We start from the raw sequence: 17,995 nt of genomic DNA, 5'->3' as shown, positions 1-17,995 counted from the left end.
GGTGCTGCAGCCCCACAAGGCTCCTTCCCTCCCGGGGGAGGTGATGCGTGGCCGTGCAGCGCAGGGCTTGGAGGGTTTGTGCCCTGGCTGGTGCAGGGGGTGGGATGGGACCCTGGGGTTGGTTTTGTGCCACGACTTTGCCCTGGCAGGAGGCAGGAACCGGGAGGTGGCTGTGTGTGCTGCTCCGTCGAGCATCCTTGGGCATAGGCATGGCAACACCCTGCCATCCCTGTACTGGCACCAACACTTTCCTGGCCCCGTATCGTTTCTGGTTGTACCATTCATGATTTAACCAGCTGCCCCCACCCTCACCAGAGCCACCATCTCCCCATGAGCAGCACCAATGTGTCCTTGCCATTGGAAACCTCTTCCCCGTGGCTGACCCATGCTGGCCTGCCTTGTCGCCCCTTTCCTCAGCAGGATGGGTCTCACAATCCTGAGCAATGGGGGCAGTGAAAATAATACATGCCATGGCAATGCCGGAGCCGGTAGAGGCGGGGGGGGTGGTGTTCGGGGAGGCCTGTCATCTGGGGGGCCACTGCCTGCCCCCTCCCAGCGGGGCTGAGCCCAGGAGGCGGGTGGCCAGCAGTGAGCTGGCCATATTTCTCTTTGCACATAAATGGCAGCCCGCAGTGTCCCAGGGCGGCACGGGTGCCAGAGCTGGCTGAATTAAAAAGTGATTGATTAGACAATTTCACCAAAAAGAAATAATATCCCTCAGTGGCTGTTAAGCACTAAACTACCCAACCCCTGATTTGGAAAGTCCAGTCAGAGGGTGCTTCCAGGCTACTGCTTCCCTGCAGATTTGTCCCTGGTGCACCCCGGGACGAGGGGATGCTGCAGAAACAGCTCAGCCCTTCCTTGGTCTGGGGAGGGGGGGGTCACGCAGCTCCCACCGGCTCTGGGCTGCTCGTTCCCCTGTGCCCCATTTAGCTCCTCTCCCACCAGCACCCATTTAGCACCCGGCACTGGGAATGGGAGAAAACTGGTGCTCTTCCATCCCAATTAGCATGTAAAGATGATTATGCAAATGCCACCATGGTAGCAGGGGACCTGGGTGCTGGGCTGCCGCATGGGGCACCCAGGATGGCTCTGGCTTTACAGCGGGGTGCTGACACACATCCCCGGGGCCACCTCCCCTGGGAGCACCCACAGCACCCCCGTCCCCCTGTCCCTCACTGCCCTCAGCCTCCTGCAGCAAAGCCCTTCAATAAAACATGAAGCAAATCCATTTGGCCTCTGCTGAGTCACCAGGGACATCACTAATTAATTTAAAGTGTGGGCTGGGAATTTTTGATATTTATTTTTTTCCTTTTTCCGCTCCTTTTTGTTCTCACAGCCCCAACCCTGGCTCAGGCTTGACCCTGACCCGCAGGTGCAGCTGTGTGTGCTGGCTTCCTTGTGCCAGAAAGCCACAATTTGGGGGAAAGCTCCTCAGGCCACATTGGAGCTTCTTGGGGACCAGACTGTCACCCCCCGGGGGTGTCTGGGGCACCCAGCTAGGGACACCTGCCCCGGGCAAATGAGTGCCATCGTCTGGGGCAGCCTGGCAAGGATCCTCTTGCCTTCAACGGGGTTTATTTATTTATGGCCTGTGTTTATATACCAGCACCTCCCTCTCTCGCTACAAGGCTTTGGAGGGGCTGCCAAAGCAATTAAGAGACAATTGCGATGATAAATAAGTAAAGGGAATTAAAGCGCTGGCACCAGCGTGTGATGGCAGCCAGGCTGGGGGATGGGGGTTGGGGTGGGGGGGGCACTGGCTGGATTTAACCCCAGACAGATGGGTGGATGGATTGACAGACAGATGGACAGACAGACATTGCCAGTGCTTTCAACGCTGGGCCACACATGGCCAGGTCCTTCCTGAACTCCCCGGGGGCTTTGCAGCCCTCCAGAGGCAGGGCTGGGTGTCCCGGAGCAGCCCCCACCGTCGTCCCCTCGCTGTTGTTACTGGCCCCGGCTGCTCGGTGGCTGCCAGCAACCCTAACAGCTGCTTTTGAATAGGAAAAAAAAATACAACGGAGCTTTAGAGCAGCTTCTTGGGGGGACATTCATCCAGGCAGGTGATGCTGAACCAGCTGGGAAGAGGGGTTGAGGGTTGGCATCTCCCTGGGACAGCCTGCCAGCCTGCCATGGGCAGCTTTGCATAGCCCCAGGATGGGGCTGGTATCAATCAGCAAACCTATGGCCACTGCCCTGTGGCCCCGGTGGCCTCGGGTCCTGCTTCCCAAAAACCGTCTCCCCAGTCCGGTGCTGCCTGTGAATCACGGCCGCCCCTGCCCGTGCCCCCGCCAGCCCTGCAGGGAAAGGGCTGTGTTAGACATGTACATCAAGAGAAGAATTAAACCCGGCTCATCTATCGCGCCTGATTTATGGCTCCATCAGCCCTGGGAAGGTGGGAGGAATTTTTTTCCCTTTCTCATTCCCCCACAGCACAGCTTCCCGGGGCTGCCGTGCCGTGCTGCAGCTCCCTGCCGGGCTGCTGGTTTGCAGCCGTGGGGGCATCCCTCGGTGACCCGAGCTCCCAGCCATCCGTGCCCAGCACCCCAAAACCCGAGCAGGGTGCGGTAACTCCGGCTTCAGTGCTCAGCCTCAGCCTCCGCACAGGCTGATGGCTTCTAAGTAATTATCCCTCAGCGCAGTTTAATGAATTGCCATTTTCCTTTGCATGGCTGCCACTGGTGGGCCGAGCCTGTGGCGGGCCTCAGCAGTAAAGGGATGGGAGCGGGGGGGGGTGCACAGGACCACAAGCATCCCTGTGATGGGGGTAAAGCCAAAGGCAGCCCCGGGCTCATCGCCAGAGGATGGAAAAATGGTCCCCAGCCGGTTGAAAATGTCTCTTTAATGACCTGGACATGGCATTTTGAGTCCCTTGAATGAAACCAAAACGTGATGGTGGCACGGTGGCAATGAGTTTGGCAACCCCGATGCCAGCCCTGCCTGTGGGGAGAGCCCGAGCCAGGGCGCGCCAGCCCCCCCCACGCTCCTCTGACCCCCCAAAGCGTACGGGACCCGCCGAGCCGCTTGGAGCATCCCGCTGCCGGCGGTGCAGGACCCCGGGAGGCTGGAGCCCGGCCGGGAGCCGCTGGCTGGCCCGCAGGGACACTCGGGCAAAGGGCAGGCAGAGGGGTGCGGACACCCCCCGGCCCCCCCCGTCACACCTCCGACTCCAGGCTGGAGACCCGCCACCAGGACCCGCCGGCACAAGGACTCGTCACCCCACGGGCCACCAGTGGGTCCCTTCTCTCCGTCCCCACCGCCCATAGCAAGGAGGGCTCCCCGCGCCTCCCGCAGTCTCTGCAGCCGCTGTCCCAGCGCCCGGCCCCCCGGCCGCAGCCCGCCGGCACCCCAGGGTGCTCACGGGGCGGCGGGGACCCCCGCGAGAGGTGGCCCACGTAGAGGGGCAGGTTGGCATACGAGTTCACGCAGGCATACGGCGCGCACGCCGGCACGGTGGCGGTGGCACGGGGGTTTTGCCGGCAAGCCTCCCGGTAGGACGGCAGCCTGGCCACGGGCGAGCGTGGTGCCAGCCGGCCGGTGGCTTGGGGGCAGCGGGGACCGCAGCCGTAGCCGGCCTCAGCTTCGGGGAAGAGGTCGGGTACGTCGGTGCGGGCGGGCAGGCGGGCAGGACCGCAACGTCGCAGCCCCCCGGGACGTCGCTTCTCGCCCTGCTCCCCGGGTGCCCTGACCGAGCTCGCCCGCCAGCTCAGCTTCTCCCGCTCCATCACCGCAACCTCCGGCCTGATCGGCTCCCCCCTGGCTCTGCAAGTCCTGGTGGCTTTTGGGAAGGCTCCACGAGGGCAGGATGGAGGCAGGAAGGGGCTGACCGCCTCCCGCCTCTTCTCCGCTGCCGAGAGCAGCCGGGGCAGTGTCCCCGAGCCCCCGTGTCCCCCATCCACCTGGAGCTGGGGGGGCTTTTGCAGCCTGTCCCCCCGCCCCGACGGCCGCTTGTGCTCCCTGTAGATGTCCGGCGGCGGGAGGTCCCTGGGGGACGTGGGGGGTGGGAGGGGAGCCCCAACGTGGTTCCCCACCAGCACCTGCTCCCCAAAATCCCCCCCCGGAGAGGTCTTCACCAGGAGGTGGGGGAAACCCGGGAGGGCTTCATCCCCTGCGCAGCCACCCTGAAATTTCAGGGGGTGGAGGAGGGGGGAGACGTGCTCGTTGGCCCCTCTCCACTTCTCCTCCCTGGGCAGCCGGGAGTCCACGGGGATGGACTGGGGCAGCGGCAGCCCCAGGGGAGCACCCTTGGGAGCGTAGGCTCTCCCCAGTCTCTCGGCGGGGGCCGGGATGGAGGAGGGGGCCCGGTGGGCACCGGTGCTGTTCTGCACCACGAGCTGGGGTGTCCTCAGGGAGAAGTTGGTCTGGAGGCGATCGCTGCGGCTGCTCCAGTCCTCGATGGTGCGGGTGGCCTGCTCCAGCGAGCCGCCCACGCTGGCCGTCGACACCATCTCCTTGGCCGCCTGTAGCATCTTCAGTACGTTGGCCTGGGCTGAGTTGGCGGTGACGTCGGGCGTGGGTGCCCGCCTGGGGCTCACCAGTGTCTGCACCCCACTGAAGCAGCTGTAGATGCCCTGCGGAGAAAAGAGGGGGGGCCCCCCGCCATCAGCAAAGTCAGTGGGGTCCTGCACCCATGAACCCACCCTGCCGAGCCCAGATGACGCTGCTGAGGCTGAGATGTCTCGACGGCACCGATGTCCCCTCCCCGGCATCCCCAGCACTGCCAGGGTGGGTGACACCACCCTCCGTCACCCCTTTCCCCAGGAATGTTAATACAGATGTGGGGTCATTCCCAGGGCTGAGCCCTTTCCCCAAAACCTGGCTTTTCTCCCCAGCCAAGAGCTCCCATCAGCACGAACATCTCCAGTCCCTCCCGTGCGGGTCAAAGGGACGATGCCCACCAAGCCTTGCCCATCCCCGTGACACCGTGGGAGGACATTTGGGCCCCTCGAGAGCCCGCGGCAGCATCACTCACCCTGCTGATGGCCAGGAGGAAGTCAAGCTTGTGGGACTTGGGGACGGAGTGACGCAGCTTCCAGTAGACGAGGTGCTCCCAGGCAAAGACCAGCAGGCTCAGCCCCATGGCCACCAGCAGCATGTAGAAAACCCCGGCCATGTTGTCGATGTCCAGCTTGCTGCTCATCACCTCGTTCTTCTCATTCTGGCAGATCCCCGACAGCCAAACCGTCTCCAGCTTCTGGGTCTCGCCTGGGGCCAGACACGCACAGTGGCGGAGGGGGGTGAAAATGCCCCCCCCCGTGGCATCATCTCCCCAAGCACAGCCCCTGCTCGTCCCCACCCCACTGTACCTGGAGGAGGGGAAAGCCACCCCCAAGCCCCTGGAGCTGTTATCACCTAGTCCTTGCTGTTGCCCTTGGCCTGAGCATCCCACCAGTCACTTGTCCTTCTCCAGAGCCCTCTTCTGTCTCTGTCCCCCCCCCCCATGTGCCAGCCAGCCATGCTCACTGTCCCCTTCCTAGGCTTCTCCTCCTGACCCTCAGATTTTGTTCATGGCCATCTCCAGGATTTTACAGCCTGCAGGAAGAGGAGGGACCCCAGAAGGAATGACCCTCCCCAACACCCAGCTGGAGAGATGCTGCTGTATTTAACATCCCCTGAAAGGAACTGGTGGAGAAGCCCCTTGGTGACATCCTGCAAGGAGCTGTGGAGGCTGCACAGCATCTGGGAACAAAAATCCTGGTCCCTGGGTTAATTTGCAGGGCAGGGGTGGAGTGAGGATGGGGACAGGGCTAACAAGAAGCTTAGCAACAACTGAAAACATTAGCGTTATCAACATTCTTCTCATACTGAATCCAAGCCATAACACTATACCAGCTACTAGAAAGAAAATTAATTCTATCCCAGCCGAAACCAGGACACTCGGGCACCCACCGTCTCCCAGGAACTGGAGCAGGGCCAGGTCGATGGCCCGCTTCCAACGCGAGTCCTTCTGCAGGGCGATGCCGTAGCCTGTGGTGGCGAACACCTTCCCACTGCCGATGGTCACCAGCTTGCAGCCCTCGTCCTTGCCCGCCATGTAGTTGAGCACCGCCGCATCGTAGATGAAGGCATCCAGCTTCCTGCTCCACCGACAGGAGGGAGGGTGAGGGGAAGGGGCTGGCAGCCCTTTTTTGGGGAGCTTTACCTGTTTTGGGGAAGCTCTGCCCCTTTTGGGTAACTGTAGCCCATCCGGAGGGGGTTGTGTCCTCTCTGGGGAGGTCTCTGCCCCATCTTGGAGAGCTATAACCCCACTTGGAGGAGAAGTACCCAACCCCGGGGGGGGGCTGTATCCCATTTGGGGGAGCCATACCCCATCTGGGGGGGTGGCATCCCTTTTGGGGGGTGCTCTATGGAGCTGTACCCCATCTGCAGGGGGTTGTACCCTGTTTGGGGGGGGGCATACCTTATGCCAGGAAGCCGTACAGTGCCATAGCCCACCTGGGAGAGCTGTACCCAGCCTGGGGAGCCCATATCTCACTTATGGGGGGCTGGACCCCAGCTGAGGAAACTCTACCCCATCTGAGAGGCACTGTACCCCATCCCAGGGAGCCCTAGTTCATTTTGGGGTCCTGTATCCCATTTGGAGGAGCTGTATGCCAGCTCTGGGAGCCGTACCCCATTTTGAGGCTGGTGAGGGCATCCTCCACAGAGCGCTGGTTGTACTTCACCATGTGGGTGTGCATGTCGGGGTAGTTGCTGCGGATGTTCCTCTCGGTGCTGCCGTTGGGGACGGTGCCGAAGCGGAAGGGGGGGTACTGCTCCTGTGGCTTCTGAAACTGCAATGGGGAGCCCCAGGGAGTGGCATCACATGGCGTCCATGTCCCTGCCATGTCCCCTGCTGTGTCCGCAGCATGTGTCCCCTCTCCCCACAGCCAGGCCTCCATCCAGCCACCTATGCCCAATTGGCCAGCAGTGACACGCAGCCCCCCCAGGTTCTCCCCACCCCAAAAACCTTATTACTTTTTAGGGATCCCAGCCCAATCATCAGCCCCACCTTCCTGTCACTCAGCCCCGACACGGTGTCGATGTACTGCTCCTGGATCATGAAGGCAGCCAGGTTGGCAGTGTAGCTGGCGAGGAAGATGACGGCGAAGAAAGCCCAGATGAGCACCATGATCTTGCTGGTGGTGCCCTTGGGGTTCTCAATGGGCACCGAGTTATTGAAGACCAGAGCCCACAGCAGCCACACCGACTTGCCGATGGTGAAGGAGGGACCTCCTGGCCCTGTGGGGACAGGGGACAGAGGGGACAGCTGTCAACCTGGCCAGGGATGTGTGTGTGTCCCCCCAGCTCCCGCCTCCCCCAACTCACTCTTGCCACTGGTGAGGTTCTGGTTGTAGCCAACGGGGCTGAAATACTCGAACACGAAGACGGTGACGGCCACCACGGTGAGACACATCACGAACATCATGACCCACACAGCTGGGCTGTAAGGCTCTGCAAGGCAAGTGGGACTCTGTCGGTCCCCCAGGACACCCCACGGCCCCTTGGGGACCCCCAGGAGCCCTCCCCAATGGAAGGGTCTCATCCTCCTGAATATTGCCTCTCCGCGGAGAGGAGATGGGGGCTGGCAGCACTGCATCCGAGCAAATCCACAGGGAATCAGGAGGGAATGGGGATGCTGTGAGACGGGGGGATGCAGCCATGCTTCCCTGCTTAAACAAAGTCAGGCTTTCATCAACAGGGAGATGCTAATGAGGTGCTGCCCATCTCCAGGGTCATCGGCAGGAGGGTTTCCCACAGGATCGCAGATTGTCCCCTGTGATGGCTCTGGCCATGGGACAGTGCCTGCATTGGGTACAGGACCAGCCTTCCGACCCCACTCAGCCCCTGGGAGAGCCCCCCGGGAGCTGGGGGTGGGCGACGAGCCCCTGCCTTCCCGGGATGAGCCGGGATGGGGCGGCGGGAGCAGTGGGGATGCAGCTGAGCCCTCACCAGGCGGCCGCCGAGGTCCATTTGTCAGCGCGTCCTTCGCTGTCAGGGAGGAGAGGCCTCCCCTGATGGGGATGCGGCTCATTAGCGTGGGAGGCTCGGGGACCGCGGACCCTGGCCCTGCCGAACTGGGGTGGGAAGCTCCGTCTGTCCCCGGGGCCGATGAAGGTGACCCCGGCTTTGCGGGGGGCAGGGTGGACCCCATGGTATGGGGGGGGACAGGAGGGAGAAGATGTGTCCAGGCTGGCAGTGTCCTACACCCCACGGCATCCCTGGCACCCACACCCACCCGCACCCGCTCACACCCTCCCCGCGTGGGAGCCCGGCTCCAGCCGAGCTGGGCCGCTGACGCTGTGCCCTTGCCGAGAGCCGAGAGCCCTGCCTAAGCGCTCAGGCTGAATTTCGTGATGACCTTGGCCAGTCTCCTCCCCTTCCTAGGCTGCAGCTTTGGTTTTTTTTAAAAACTCATTAAATAAAACTTTTAGCACTGGCGGTTTCCTACACCTGGCTTAACCACGGGCTCTGGTGACGGTGGCAGAGAAGGGGTCCCCAGAGCAGAGCTCAGAGCTGGCAAATCCCCACCTTGTCTCCTGCCACGTCCCCATCCTCCCTCCTCCACACAAGTAATGAAGAGGAGGAAACCTCCCAGCCTCTGTCTCCATAATAAAAGGATTATTCAGGCGAGGGGAGGAGGAAGTTCCAAAGCTGGCAGCACAGTCTCCTTCCCTTATGACTTAGGGTTTTTTTCTTAAAAGTTATTAAAACCGGACAATATTTCTAATATGCATTTGTCAGAAGCATGGGATGAATCCACAGACAGACAGACAGACGGTGGGACACACGGCTCACCCAGGAAGGCAGAGGGGGAGACGGTGCCGTTGCTCCTGGCCACCATGACGCTGATGCCCGTCTCCACGAAGGGCACGGAGAAGTCCACGATTTCGGAGCGCTCCTCGTTGATGGTGAGGGAGCCGATGGCCATGTCTGCACGCTTGTAGTACACCTGGGGAAGGGGCAGATGGTCTCAGGATGGGCAGATGGACAGACAGAGGGACCCAGACCACCTTCCCCAGGCATTTCCTCATCTCCGGCATTTCCAACCTTAACTTTTGTCTTTTTTTGTTTTAATATTACCATAAATAAATGAGCAGTGACACAAACACAACCAGCTGTGGGGTCGTAAATGTTCAGCTGACTCCTTCCCCATTCTCCTCCCCTGCCCAGAATCCCACCGCAGACACCCTGACCCCGTCTCCGGCAGGAAAGCCCCAGGTCAGGACATGCCCCGAGTGAGTGGTGCTCCCTAGAGAGGGCTGAAGGTGGGGTCCGAGGCATGCCCACCCCTACCTCACCAATCATGCCGTTCCAGACCCCGCGGACGATCTTGCCGTGTTTGCCGTTGGTCACTAGGTAGAGGTCGTAGGAGAACTTCACCGCCTTGGCCAGCTTCTTTAGGATGTCGATGCAGAAGCCCTTGCAGCACAGTTTGGTGTAGGGATCCACGAGGCCATCGCCACTGAAACCGCACCAGGAAAAATGGGTTGGACCAACCAAAGATGCTCTGAGCGCCCTGATGCTCCCTGGACATCACGTGCCCAGTGAGAGATGGCCAAAATTGCTGAGCTCCATCCTCGCTGCTCACCTCTGGGAGGAGTTGGTCTGTTTGCGGCAGGGCACGGTGTTGCGCACGCAGACCCCGGTGCTGGGGTCCGTGTTCTCCACGATGACGAAGGGTCTCTCCTCCAGTGTGGCCACTGTCAGGTGGCGGTTATCAGCCACAGGCTGCAGGAAGGAGCCGTAGCGGGGCCATACCGGGTACTTCATGTGGATGATGCCTTTGTCCCACTTGCCCACCTGCCCCCGAGGGAGAGCACATCGTCACCCCGGCGAGGGGCTCTGTGGGTCACACGGGGTCCCATGTCCATCCTCCCCACGCCTTTGGGGCTCGTTTCTTCTGGACCATCGTCAGGCTGGAGCTCAGCCATGGTGAGTCCCATCTCAGCATCCCTTTCCCCACACACCCACTGACCACAGGGCATGGTGTTTCTTCCTGGGCCCCAAGCACCAGGCTTGCGTGAGCACAAACCTGTCCAAACTTCACCCAAAATACTTTTAAACTAGAAAAAACGCCCCTCTGCACAGCTTGTTTCAGGTCTAGGTGTTTGGCTGCTCTTCTCCAGAGGTGGGCAGCTGCATTTTTGCCTCTTTTGGGACTTTTCAGCAAAATTGCAGGGGAAAAAAACCCAGCTCTTAGCAGAGCTTTGGTGCCGGGAATTGCTGTGAAGCCCCACCATGGGACTTTTGGTATCAGCCATGGGTTTTGCATGGGACAACCTGCCCCAGGGTGGGACCCCAGCCTGTGCATGGTCCCAGGCTCACCCTGCCCAGCCACCCTACCAGTGTACCCATCCCGGGGGATCCGAGGGTCCTACCATCTCCCAGAGCCGGTGCTGGTTGAGCGAGATCACCACCATGGTGGGTCTGATCAGGTAGCCGCCTTCATTGAAGGAGAAGTCCCTGTGCTCCCACGTCACGTTGAGGAGGTGTCTGGTGGGACACAGTGCCTGTAAGCCCCTGGCTGTGCAACCCAGCCCCGTACAGCCCTCCTCCTCCTCCTTCTCTGGCCCCAGCTGGGCTGCCACGGGTCCCATGGAGAGATGTGGGGCTGAGAGCTAGGGACCAGGTTTAGCCCCTATGCAAGGGGCAGCGGGGAGCTGGAGAAAGCCCTGCCAGCAAGGAGGCACTGAGGATGGAGCACCGCAGGGCTCAGGATGCACAGACTGCCACAGCAGCCCTCAGGTGCCATGTCTGCACTGCAAAGCAGAGCTTTGAACCCCCCCTGAGACCCTGGGTTGCAGAGAAGCACAGCAAAAAGCAAGGGCTGCTCTGGGGAGATGCTCCAGTAGAAAACCAGCCAAGAGGCATCGACCGCCAGCTGCAGCCCACAGTGAGTATCATTCCCCCTGCCTGCCAGCTCCATCCTCCTCCTCCCCTGCCCCTTCCCTCTCCATTGCCCCATTCCCCCCCATTTCACACCCATCCCAGTGGTCCCAGAGCCTCACCGGTAGAAGCTGGTGTTGGCGGTGATGGCCCCAGGGGGGGCCCAGCAGTCCTGTCCTACCTCTGGGAGGTAGCCGTGGGCCCGGAAGAAGCTGGCCGCCCCCATGGCAATGATGGCCACCCCATCCCGCACCTTCTGCCGCAGGCTCAGCTTCCAGCTCTCCGTCACCACACTGATGAGGCCGACAGGGAAGGAGGCGGGTGGCACCTCCATGTTGCCCACCGTCAGGCTGGGCACGATCCAGACATAGCCCGGCCCCACGAGGCCAGCTTGCTCTGCCATGGCAAAAAGGTACTCGGCCTCCTCTCGTGAGCAGTAGACGATGAGGACCTGGGCATCGATCTGTCGCAGGAGCCGCTGCGTCCTGGAGCTGCTCCGCTCCTGGCTCATCTCAAAGGTGATCACCTCCTGCAGCTCCCAGCCAAAGTAGCTGGCATCCGTGAAGGAGCGGATGACGTCCAGGAAGATGTTGTAGCCCGGGTAGAGGCTGGTGATGACAGCGAAGGAGCCCCAGTCGTATTCCTCCAACACCTTGAAGATCACCTGGATTTGCTGCTCGATGGAGACACCCAACTGTAGGAAAGCTGATCCGGGCTCCTGCGGGAGGAAAAGGGATCAGGGCCTGCTCTGGTACCATGGTCCAGGTCTCTTGCACCCATGCAAGCCACCTTGAATTTGCATCATGAAGGGTTCCAAAGAGCCATGAACTTGCATGGTCCATAGCTGGAGACACCCAAAATTGGACTGATCTACTAGTGGTCTCCAAGGAACCTCATCCCACACAAAGGGTCAAGCTCTGCAGCCTCTCCTCCATTTCTCAGCTTGTTGACCAAAAATTCATCCACCCTCCAAAGGACACCAACAATTTCTCCTTAAACTAGGAGAGGGAGGGGACAAGGGCTCTGCCAGGAGCGTAAATCCCATCCCGGCTCCAACACTACCTGCTGCCGGAGCCCACAAGGCTCCTTCCCTCCCACCCCACCTCCCCGGCCATCTGGCCTCTCATTAGCAAACCTTAATTGATCTGATTCTGTCTTAAATGATTCAGCGAATGGCATTTACAGAAGGTCGCGGACAGGCGGCAGGGTTTTGCCACCCAGACCCCCCTCCACCTCCAGAGAAGTAGTTTTTCCAGCGAGGATGGAGGTCCGGCTGGAGGGGGAGCCCCAGGGAGTTCCAGCCGGGGAGCGGGAGCTGCTGGGGACCTTGGACCCGTGGGAGGAGGAGGAGGAGGTCGAGCCTTCAGACAGGTCCCTCCACTGCCCCCAAAATACCCAACCCCTGGAGAAAGCTGCAGAAAAACACTGAGACCACAGCAAAGCCATGGCTATTTTTCAGTCGCCTGGGGCTCCACCTGAGCCCTCTGCACCAACCTGAATCCACTGAACCCACCTGAGCCCACTGCTCACACTGCCACCCACCCACAGTGACCAGTAGCTCGGGGTGGTCTGGGAGCACCAGTCAGTGCAGGCAGGGCTGCCAAGGTACCATCCAGGGGGTTTAGGTTCCAAAACCTCTGGGAAAGCAGAGCACGAAACCAGTGCCCCAAGGAGCGGCAGGGTCTCCAGCCTGGGGGCTGCTGCAGTGGGAAGGACCAGTGCCGGGACCCCTCTGGTGCCCAGGCTGGGCAGGGTGAGACGAGCAGCCAGGAGGAGATAACCCAAATCTCCTCCCCAGCAGGGACGGGAGCATCGCTGCAGCCCATCGCCGCCCACCCAGCACCCTCCAGCACAGCTCCAGCTCGCCCTGCCGCCAGCGTTTCTCGGCAGGCAGGTGACGGTGACAGTGACAGTGACAGTATCTGACGCCAGCGAGGAGCAGAGAAGCCAAAAATCCTGGTTTGGTCCGTGGTGCACCTCAGATTGCTGCCACAGCCGAGAGAGGCTTCTCCAAGCTGCCCGCCCGGGCATTTCAGGGCTGGATCCGGCCCCAGCAGGGCAGGAAAGGAGGAGGATGGGGACATGACAATCCTGCCACTGCCCTGGCAGCCCTGGCGCCATGACCCCAGCCCCATGGTGAGCACAGCCTGGAGGGGATGGCAAACAGGACACCAGGGGAGGTCCCTCCACAGGGCACTGAAGTCCTCTCCCATGTGCCATCAACAGGTCCCCTCCTTAAAGTCCCCTCCATGTCCCACCATCCCGGTTGGCCATGCTGCCGCAGCCACTGCCTATTCCTGCCCGCAAGCCCCTGTGCTGCAGCCCAGCAGCTCCTCTGCCGTCCAGCATTTCACATCCCGTATCTACCTCTCTCTAATAATCTCTCATTTCTCCCACCACCCCCAGAAATAAGCCCCAGCGAGTGCCTCACCTTCGGGGTCAGGACCACGGCAGACCCCCCGCTGATGCTGATGACAGGGACCTGAGTCTGGGAGGAGATGAAGTCAAGGATCTGGGCTACGGCCTCCGTGCCGACGTTGTCCTCGAAGATGATGCCGTGGATCTTGTGGCTGGCGAGGATGTCGCAGATCTGGGTGAGGAGGGTGCTGGGGTTGGTGTTGTTGACGATGACAGTGATGGGGTGGATCTCCAGGGGCATGTCCAGGAAGCTCTGGGGACTCAGGCGGGAGCGAATGTGCAGGGGGTAGGATGTGCCCCCAAACACCACGGCCACGTTGACCACTGGCTCCTCGGGGCCCGGCAGCAGGAGGTCCGTGAAGGCAGCCGAGCAGCCCAGCACCATCGACAGTAGCAGAGCGTGCGCCGGCGCTCTGCCCATGTCCACCACCGCGTCCCTGCCAGGATGGGACACAGCCCCTCGCATCCAGCTGCCTGCCAGGACCCCCAGCCCCACTCGTCCCAGCCCTCCCCACTGTCCTGGGGCAGCACCAGGGTGGGTTGACCCCAGAGAGAGAGGGGGACCCTCGTCCTTTGGAGGCTGGATGTGGTGGAGGGACAACTACAGCATTGTACCCACCACCCACCGTATAACCCAGTGCCACGTCCCTTGTCCCAAGTCCCACCAATCACTAATCCTTCCCAGCCGGTCCCCCTTCCCACCACCACCCCGTCCCCATCCCACCACCGCCGTCCCCCTCCCAGTCCCATTGCCCTCCCACCCCTATCCTGTCTCCAAAAGCCCTCAGTGCTACAGTGCTTTGGCCAGGGATGGGGACAGCAGTAAGAGGTGACAGGAGGAGCTGGCAGCTCCCTGGTGCCTCCCTCCACAGCTAACAGCCACCTTCAATATTTAAAGGCTTTGCCCTTGAGGGAGGGTTCAGCTCTGCAACCCCCATGTTGGGATTTTGCAAACCACACAGTCACCGGAGCAGCTGGTCTCCTGCCTGTCCCCCTGCCCCAGTCCCCTCGCTGCTGCTTCCCAAATCCCAACCAAAGCACTCACCTGGCCCCTTGTCTCCAAGTGTCCCCCCTAGATACCATCCTTCAGCTTTCCCCCCCCTTCTTGCCTTTACCCCCCAGTGCGTATCGTCCCCTGGCATTGCCCACCTGGCTGGGACACCCACCCCACTGCACCTCTGCCGGCTGCACCCCAAAGCCAAGTTTTGGGGGAGTATTTGGGCACATTCCCCCTGCCAGGTCCCTGATTCCCCACTGACTGTGGGTGCCCAACCTGCAGGCGTGGTGGGGTGACAGTCTCCGGGGCGGGGGGGCACACATCCCTACCCATGGCGATGGACCCCTGTTCTGGAGCTCACCCCTTCCTCGGAGCCCACCAGCAAAAACTACCCCGTGGCAAGACCTACGGCCAGGGGCGTCTGAGCCTCTCCAAGCCCCATTGTCCCCCGGGCCATCACGCCGGTGCCACACTGGGCAGCGGGGAGGGGGACAAGCAGCCCTCCGCGGTGGCACCAGCCACACGCCGGTGTCGCTCCATGCAGCAAGATGCCAGCTGGTGCTCGGAAACGTCACTTGCAATTAAAAGCTGCTGTTGCTTAATGCATCCTCGGCACAGTCGTAGGAGCCCCTTGACAAGTCCTGGATGGTTCTGGGGTCTGGGCTGCCCTGGGGACCCACACCCCAACGCTCCTCCGTGCCGCAGTGAGGGACAACCCCTCGGCACACTGCGAAAGCGCTGCTGGCATGTTGGACTGAAAACGCAGGAAATAAATGCAATGACTGCCCGGCTGGGCACCCTGCAAGAGCTGCTCGGTGCGGATTTGAGCACCAGGGCTGTCCCCTCCGCAGAAACAGGGGACACGAGCCCGACATCCCCCTCCTGCACCCCATGGGTACCAGGAGAGCTTGGGTACCTGGCCGGGTACCAATGCTCACAAGGCAGCATCTCAGCCAGATGGGTTTCAGCAGGGAATCATCCACCCCCAGCACCCACCATCACCCAGGAGGGTTCACCTTGCCCGGCTGCATCCCCACCACCACCCCACATTGCAGCCAGTTCAGCCACGGGAGCCACGACGCCACACCGATGGCCACAGCCAGGGCCCCTTGGCCGGAGAGGGCGGCGGGTGAGTCATGCCATGCTGGCAGCGTCCCACGCTCCGGCACGGCCAGCCCAGCGGCGGGGTGGCCCGCGCCGCCTGCTCCTCACTGCGAATTCCCGAGTATTTTTAGTCCCGTGATAAATAATTCACCAGGAATCCGGCATCAGCTACCCGAGCAGAGAGGAAGAGGAGCAACACGCCACCCAAAACAAACAGAGCCGCTCTCCCAGCAGCTCTGCCTGGCTGAGCCCTCCTCAAGGACGTTTAAATATACTCTGGGACCTCGTGGTGAATGATGGGGTTTGCTCGTGCCAGCCCTGGCATCTTACCCATCCCAGGCCCTTATCCTCCTCTTCCTCAACCCAGCTCTTCCCCATACTTGGGACCCTCTTCTAGCACAAAGTAATCCAAGCACAGGCCAGCAAAACCCTCCCATGATGCGAAGCCCTGCCGCCAAAGGGGTTGCTCCGCTCCCGGCTGCAACTGGGGGCAGGTTTAAGCAAACTGGTTTCCCACTGGACCAAGACGCAGGTGGAAAGCATTCCCGTCCCTTGCAGCCGGAGCACAACGGCAACGGCAGAGAAGAGGTGGGCATGGGCACATCACGTTGTTCAGCCATTGCTGAGACAACCAGGGGAATGAATTTCCATCTTTCCCAGGAAACTGGTGCCACCGGCTGGAGCCGAGCCACTTGCCGCAGCCCTTGGCGGCTGCGGAGGAGGATGGAAGGGTTTAGGGCCAGCGAGCCCACGGCTGGCAGGGGCTCCATGCGTGGGTCGGAGCCAGTGCTGCTCCAAAATGGCCGGATTTGGGATGCAAAGAGCAGCCAGCTCCTCCAGCCTAGCTGACTCCATGTGCTTCTAGCCCATTTTTTTCCAGGAGCGAGCTAGAGGGGTGCAGGAAAATGTGGGGTTTTGGGGGGATGAGGGTGGGGACGGCAAATGCAAGAAAGTGGTGGAAGCAGAAGAGGAACCAAGCCCATCCCTGTGCGACTGCCAGAGCCGGGGCTGCTCTTGGGCTCAGCACAACACAGCAAAGCCCCCCTGGACTTTAAAAAAAAAATCCACATTTTTCAACCTTTTGTAGCAAGCACTGCGGAATTGCTCCTTCAGGAAAAGGCCTTCCCAAAAAGGAGGTTTTCCAGCCGGGCAAAGGGCTGGTGACCGGGCTGGAGTAGGAGGAAGGTGGCGTCAGCCGGGAGCCCCAGTAGGGCAATGCCACCTCCCAGTAGCCTCCCCGGGGACCAGAGGACACCCACAGAGCTGCTCAGTGGCTTTGGCACTTGTTTTTTGTTGCTTTGGGGTGGTTTTGAGCAGGTTAACCCCTTTCCTAGGCATAGCTTCACCTGATACACCAAGCACTCGCAGAAACCTCCTGCTAAAGGCACTGATCAAGCCCTTCCATCCCACCACCCCCAAAATGTCATTTTAATGCAACAGGGAAAGTTTGCTCCTAATTTTAAATCTCCTTTTTGCCCTCCCTTGATCCCTCCCTCCCCTGCTCCAGGAGGGGGAGAGCTCATGCAGATATTCTGACCTCAGGAAAGGGAGAACAAAAATCCCCAAATGCAAAATATCGCTCAAGAAAGAGAAACCTTATCCCTCAAAAAAAACCCCCGAGCCTCAAACCACAGGGAAGGTGCAGCCTGCACCAGGGGAGAGCGAACTGGGGCCGATGGATGGAAAGGACAGAACAAACCTGAACCTGGTGGGAGCCTTGCTGGGAGGATGAGGGGCATCGGGGAGGATACTGGCTTGTGCCAGGGCTTGTCATTGCCCGGATGGGGGACACCCCTGTGGAGCAAGAAGACCCCTAAAAGGAGGGAAAGCAGCAAAACCTCCCCAAAGCCAACTCATCGCCATCCCTGTTCCCATGCAGGGGGGATGACTCGGGAGGGAGAAGCACTGGCAACCCTCGGCAAGCACCGTCTCCTTTCAACCTTCATCTGCCACCACCCAGCATCACCCTCCTCTTCCTCGCCTGCGCCTCTGACAGCAACAGTTGTGGGCCGGGGGCTGCGGGCCGGGGTGATGGCCCCGCACACGCACGCACCGAAACGCAGCTTAAAAAGGTCGAATATGGATTAACCAAAAATAAACGCCAAGTGTCCTGCGTGCCGCTGGGTTACGCAAGGTGGTGTTGGGGGGGGGGGACACACGACACGGGGCTGATGGCACCCAGCGAGGTCTCCTCTCTTTTTCCTGCCTCCCACCCTCCCACCCCCCCCAAAAAAAGCCCCCAGCACAGCGCCCAGAATTAAGGCTCATTCCCATCCCCTGCCCGGGACGGGGAGCGGGAGCTCTCGGGGATGGGGATGCTGGGGCAGAGGGAAATGGCCGGGGCAACCCCCCCCCCACCCCAAGCTCCCCCACCATCACCCCTAAAAGTTCCTGTCGGCGGTGCCGGGGCGGCGGCAGAGCCCGTCGAAGGGTCCGGTTGCCCCCCCCAACCCTCCCGGTACTTACGGGACCGCCGCTGCTCGGTGCCTACATGCCCCGCGGCTCCGGCGGGGCTGCGCGTCCCACCGGGGGCTCGTTTTTTCCCAGCCCTTTCCTTCTCCGCCTCAACCCCCGGGGGCAGGATCGAGGTTGGCGGGGCTGGAG

General features: G+C 61.1%; 1 protein-coding gene across 1 annotated transcript; it reads right to left on the bottom strand.

Moving 5' to 3' along the window:
- Positions 1–2,825: 2,825 nt before the first annotated feature.
- GRIN2C (glutamate ionotropic receptor NMDA type subunit 2C) lies at positions 2,826–17,995 on the bottom strand. Its single transcript, XM_069799121.1, has 13 exons — positions 17,858–17,995; positions 13,304–13,727; positions 10,995–11,590; positions 10,365–10,479; positions 9,575–9,786; positions 9,280–9,448; positions 8,782–8,935; positions 7,312–7,437; positions 6,995–7,224; positions 6,616–6,776; positions 5,893–6,080; positions 4,976–5,208; positions 2,826–4,574 (listed from the first exon to the last, which is right to left on the bottom strand). The coding sequence occupies exons 2-13, from the start codon at positions 13,709–13,711 to the stop codon at positions 3,159–3,161; spliced, it is 4,008 nt and encodes a 1,335-aa protein (XP_069655222.1). The 5' UTR covers positions 13,712–13,727; positions 17,858–17,995; the 3' UTR covers positions 2,826–3,158.

Source organism: Haliaeetus albicilla, chromosome 12 (genome assembly GCF_947461875.1).
Source record: "Haliaeetus albicilla chromosome 12, bHalAlb1.1, whole genome shotgun sequence".
NCBI classification, from domain to species: Eukaryota; Metazoa; Chordata; class Aves; order Accipitriformes; family Accipitridae; genus Haliaeetus; species Haliaeetus albicilla.
This window is presented reverse-complemented; position numbering and strand designations above follow the sequence as displayed.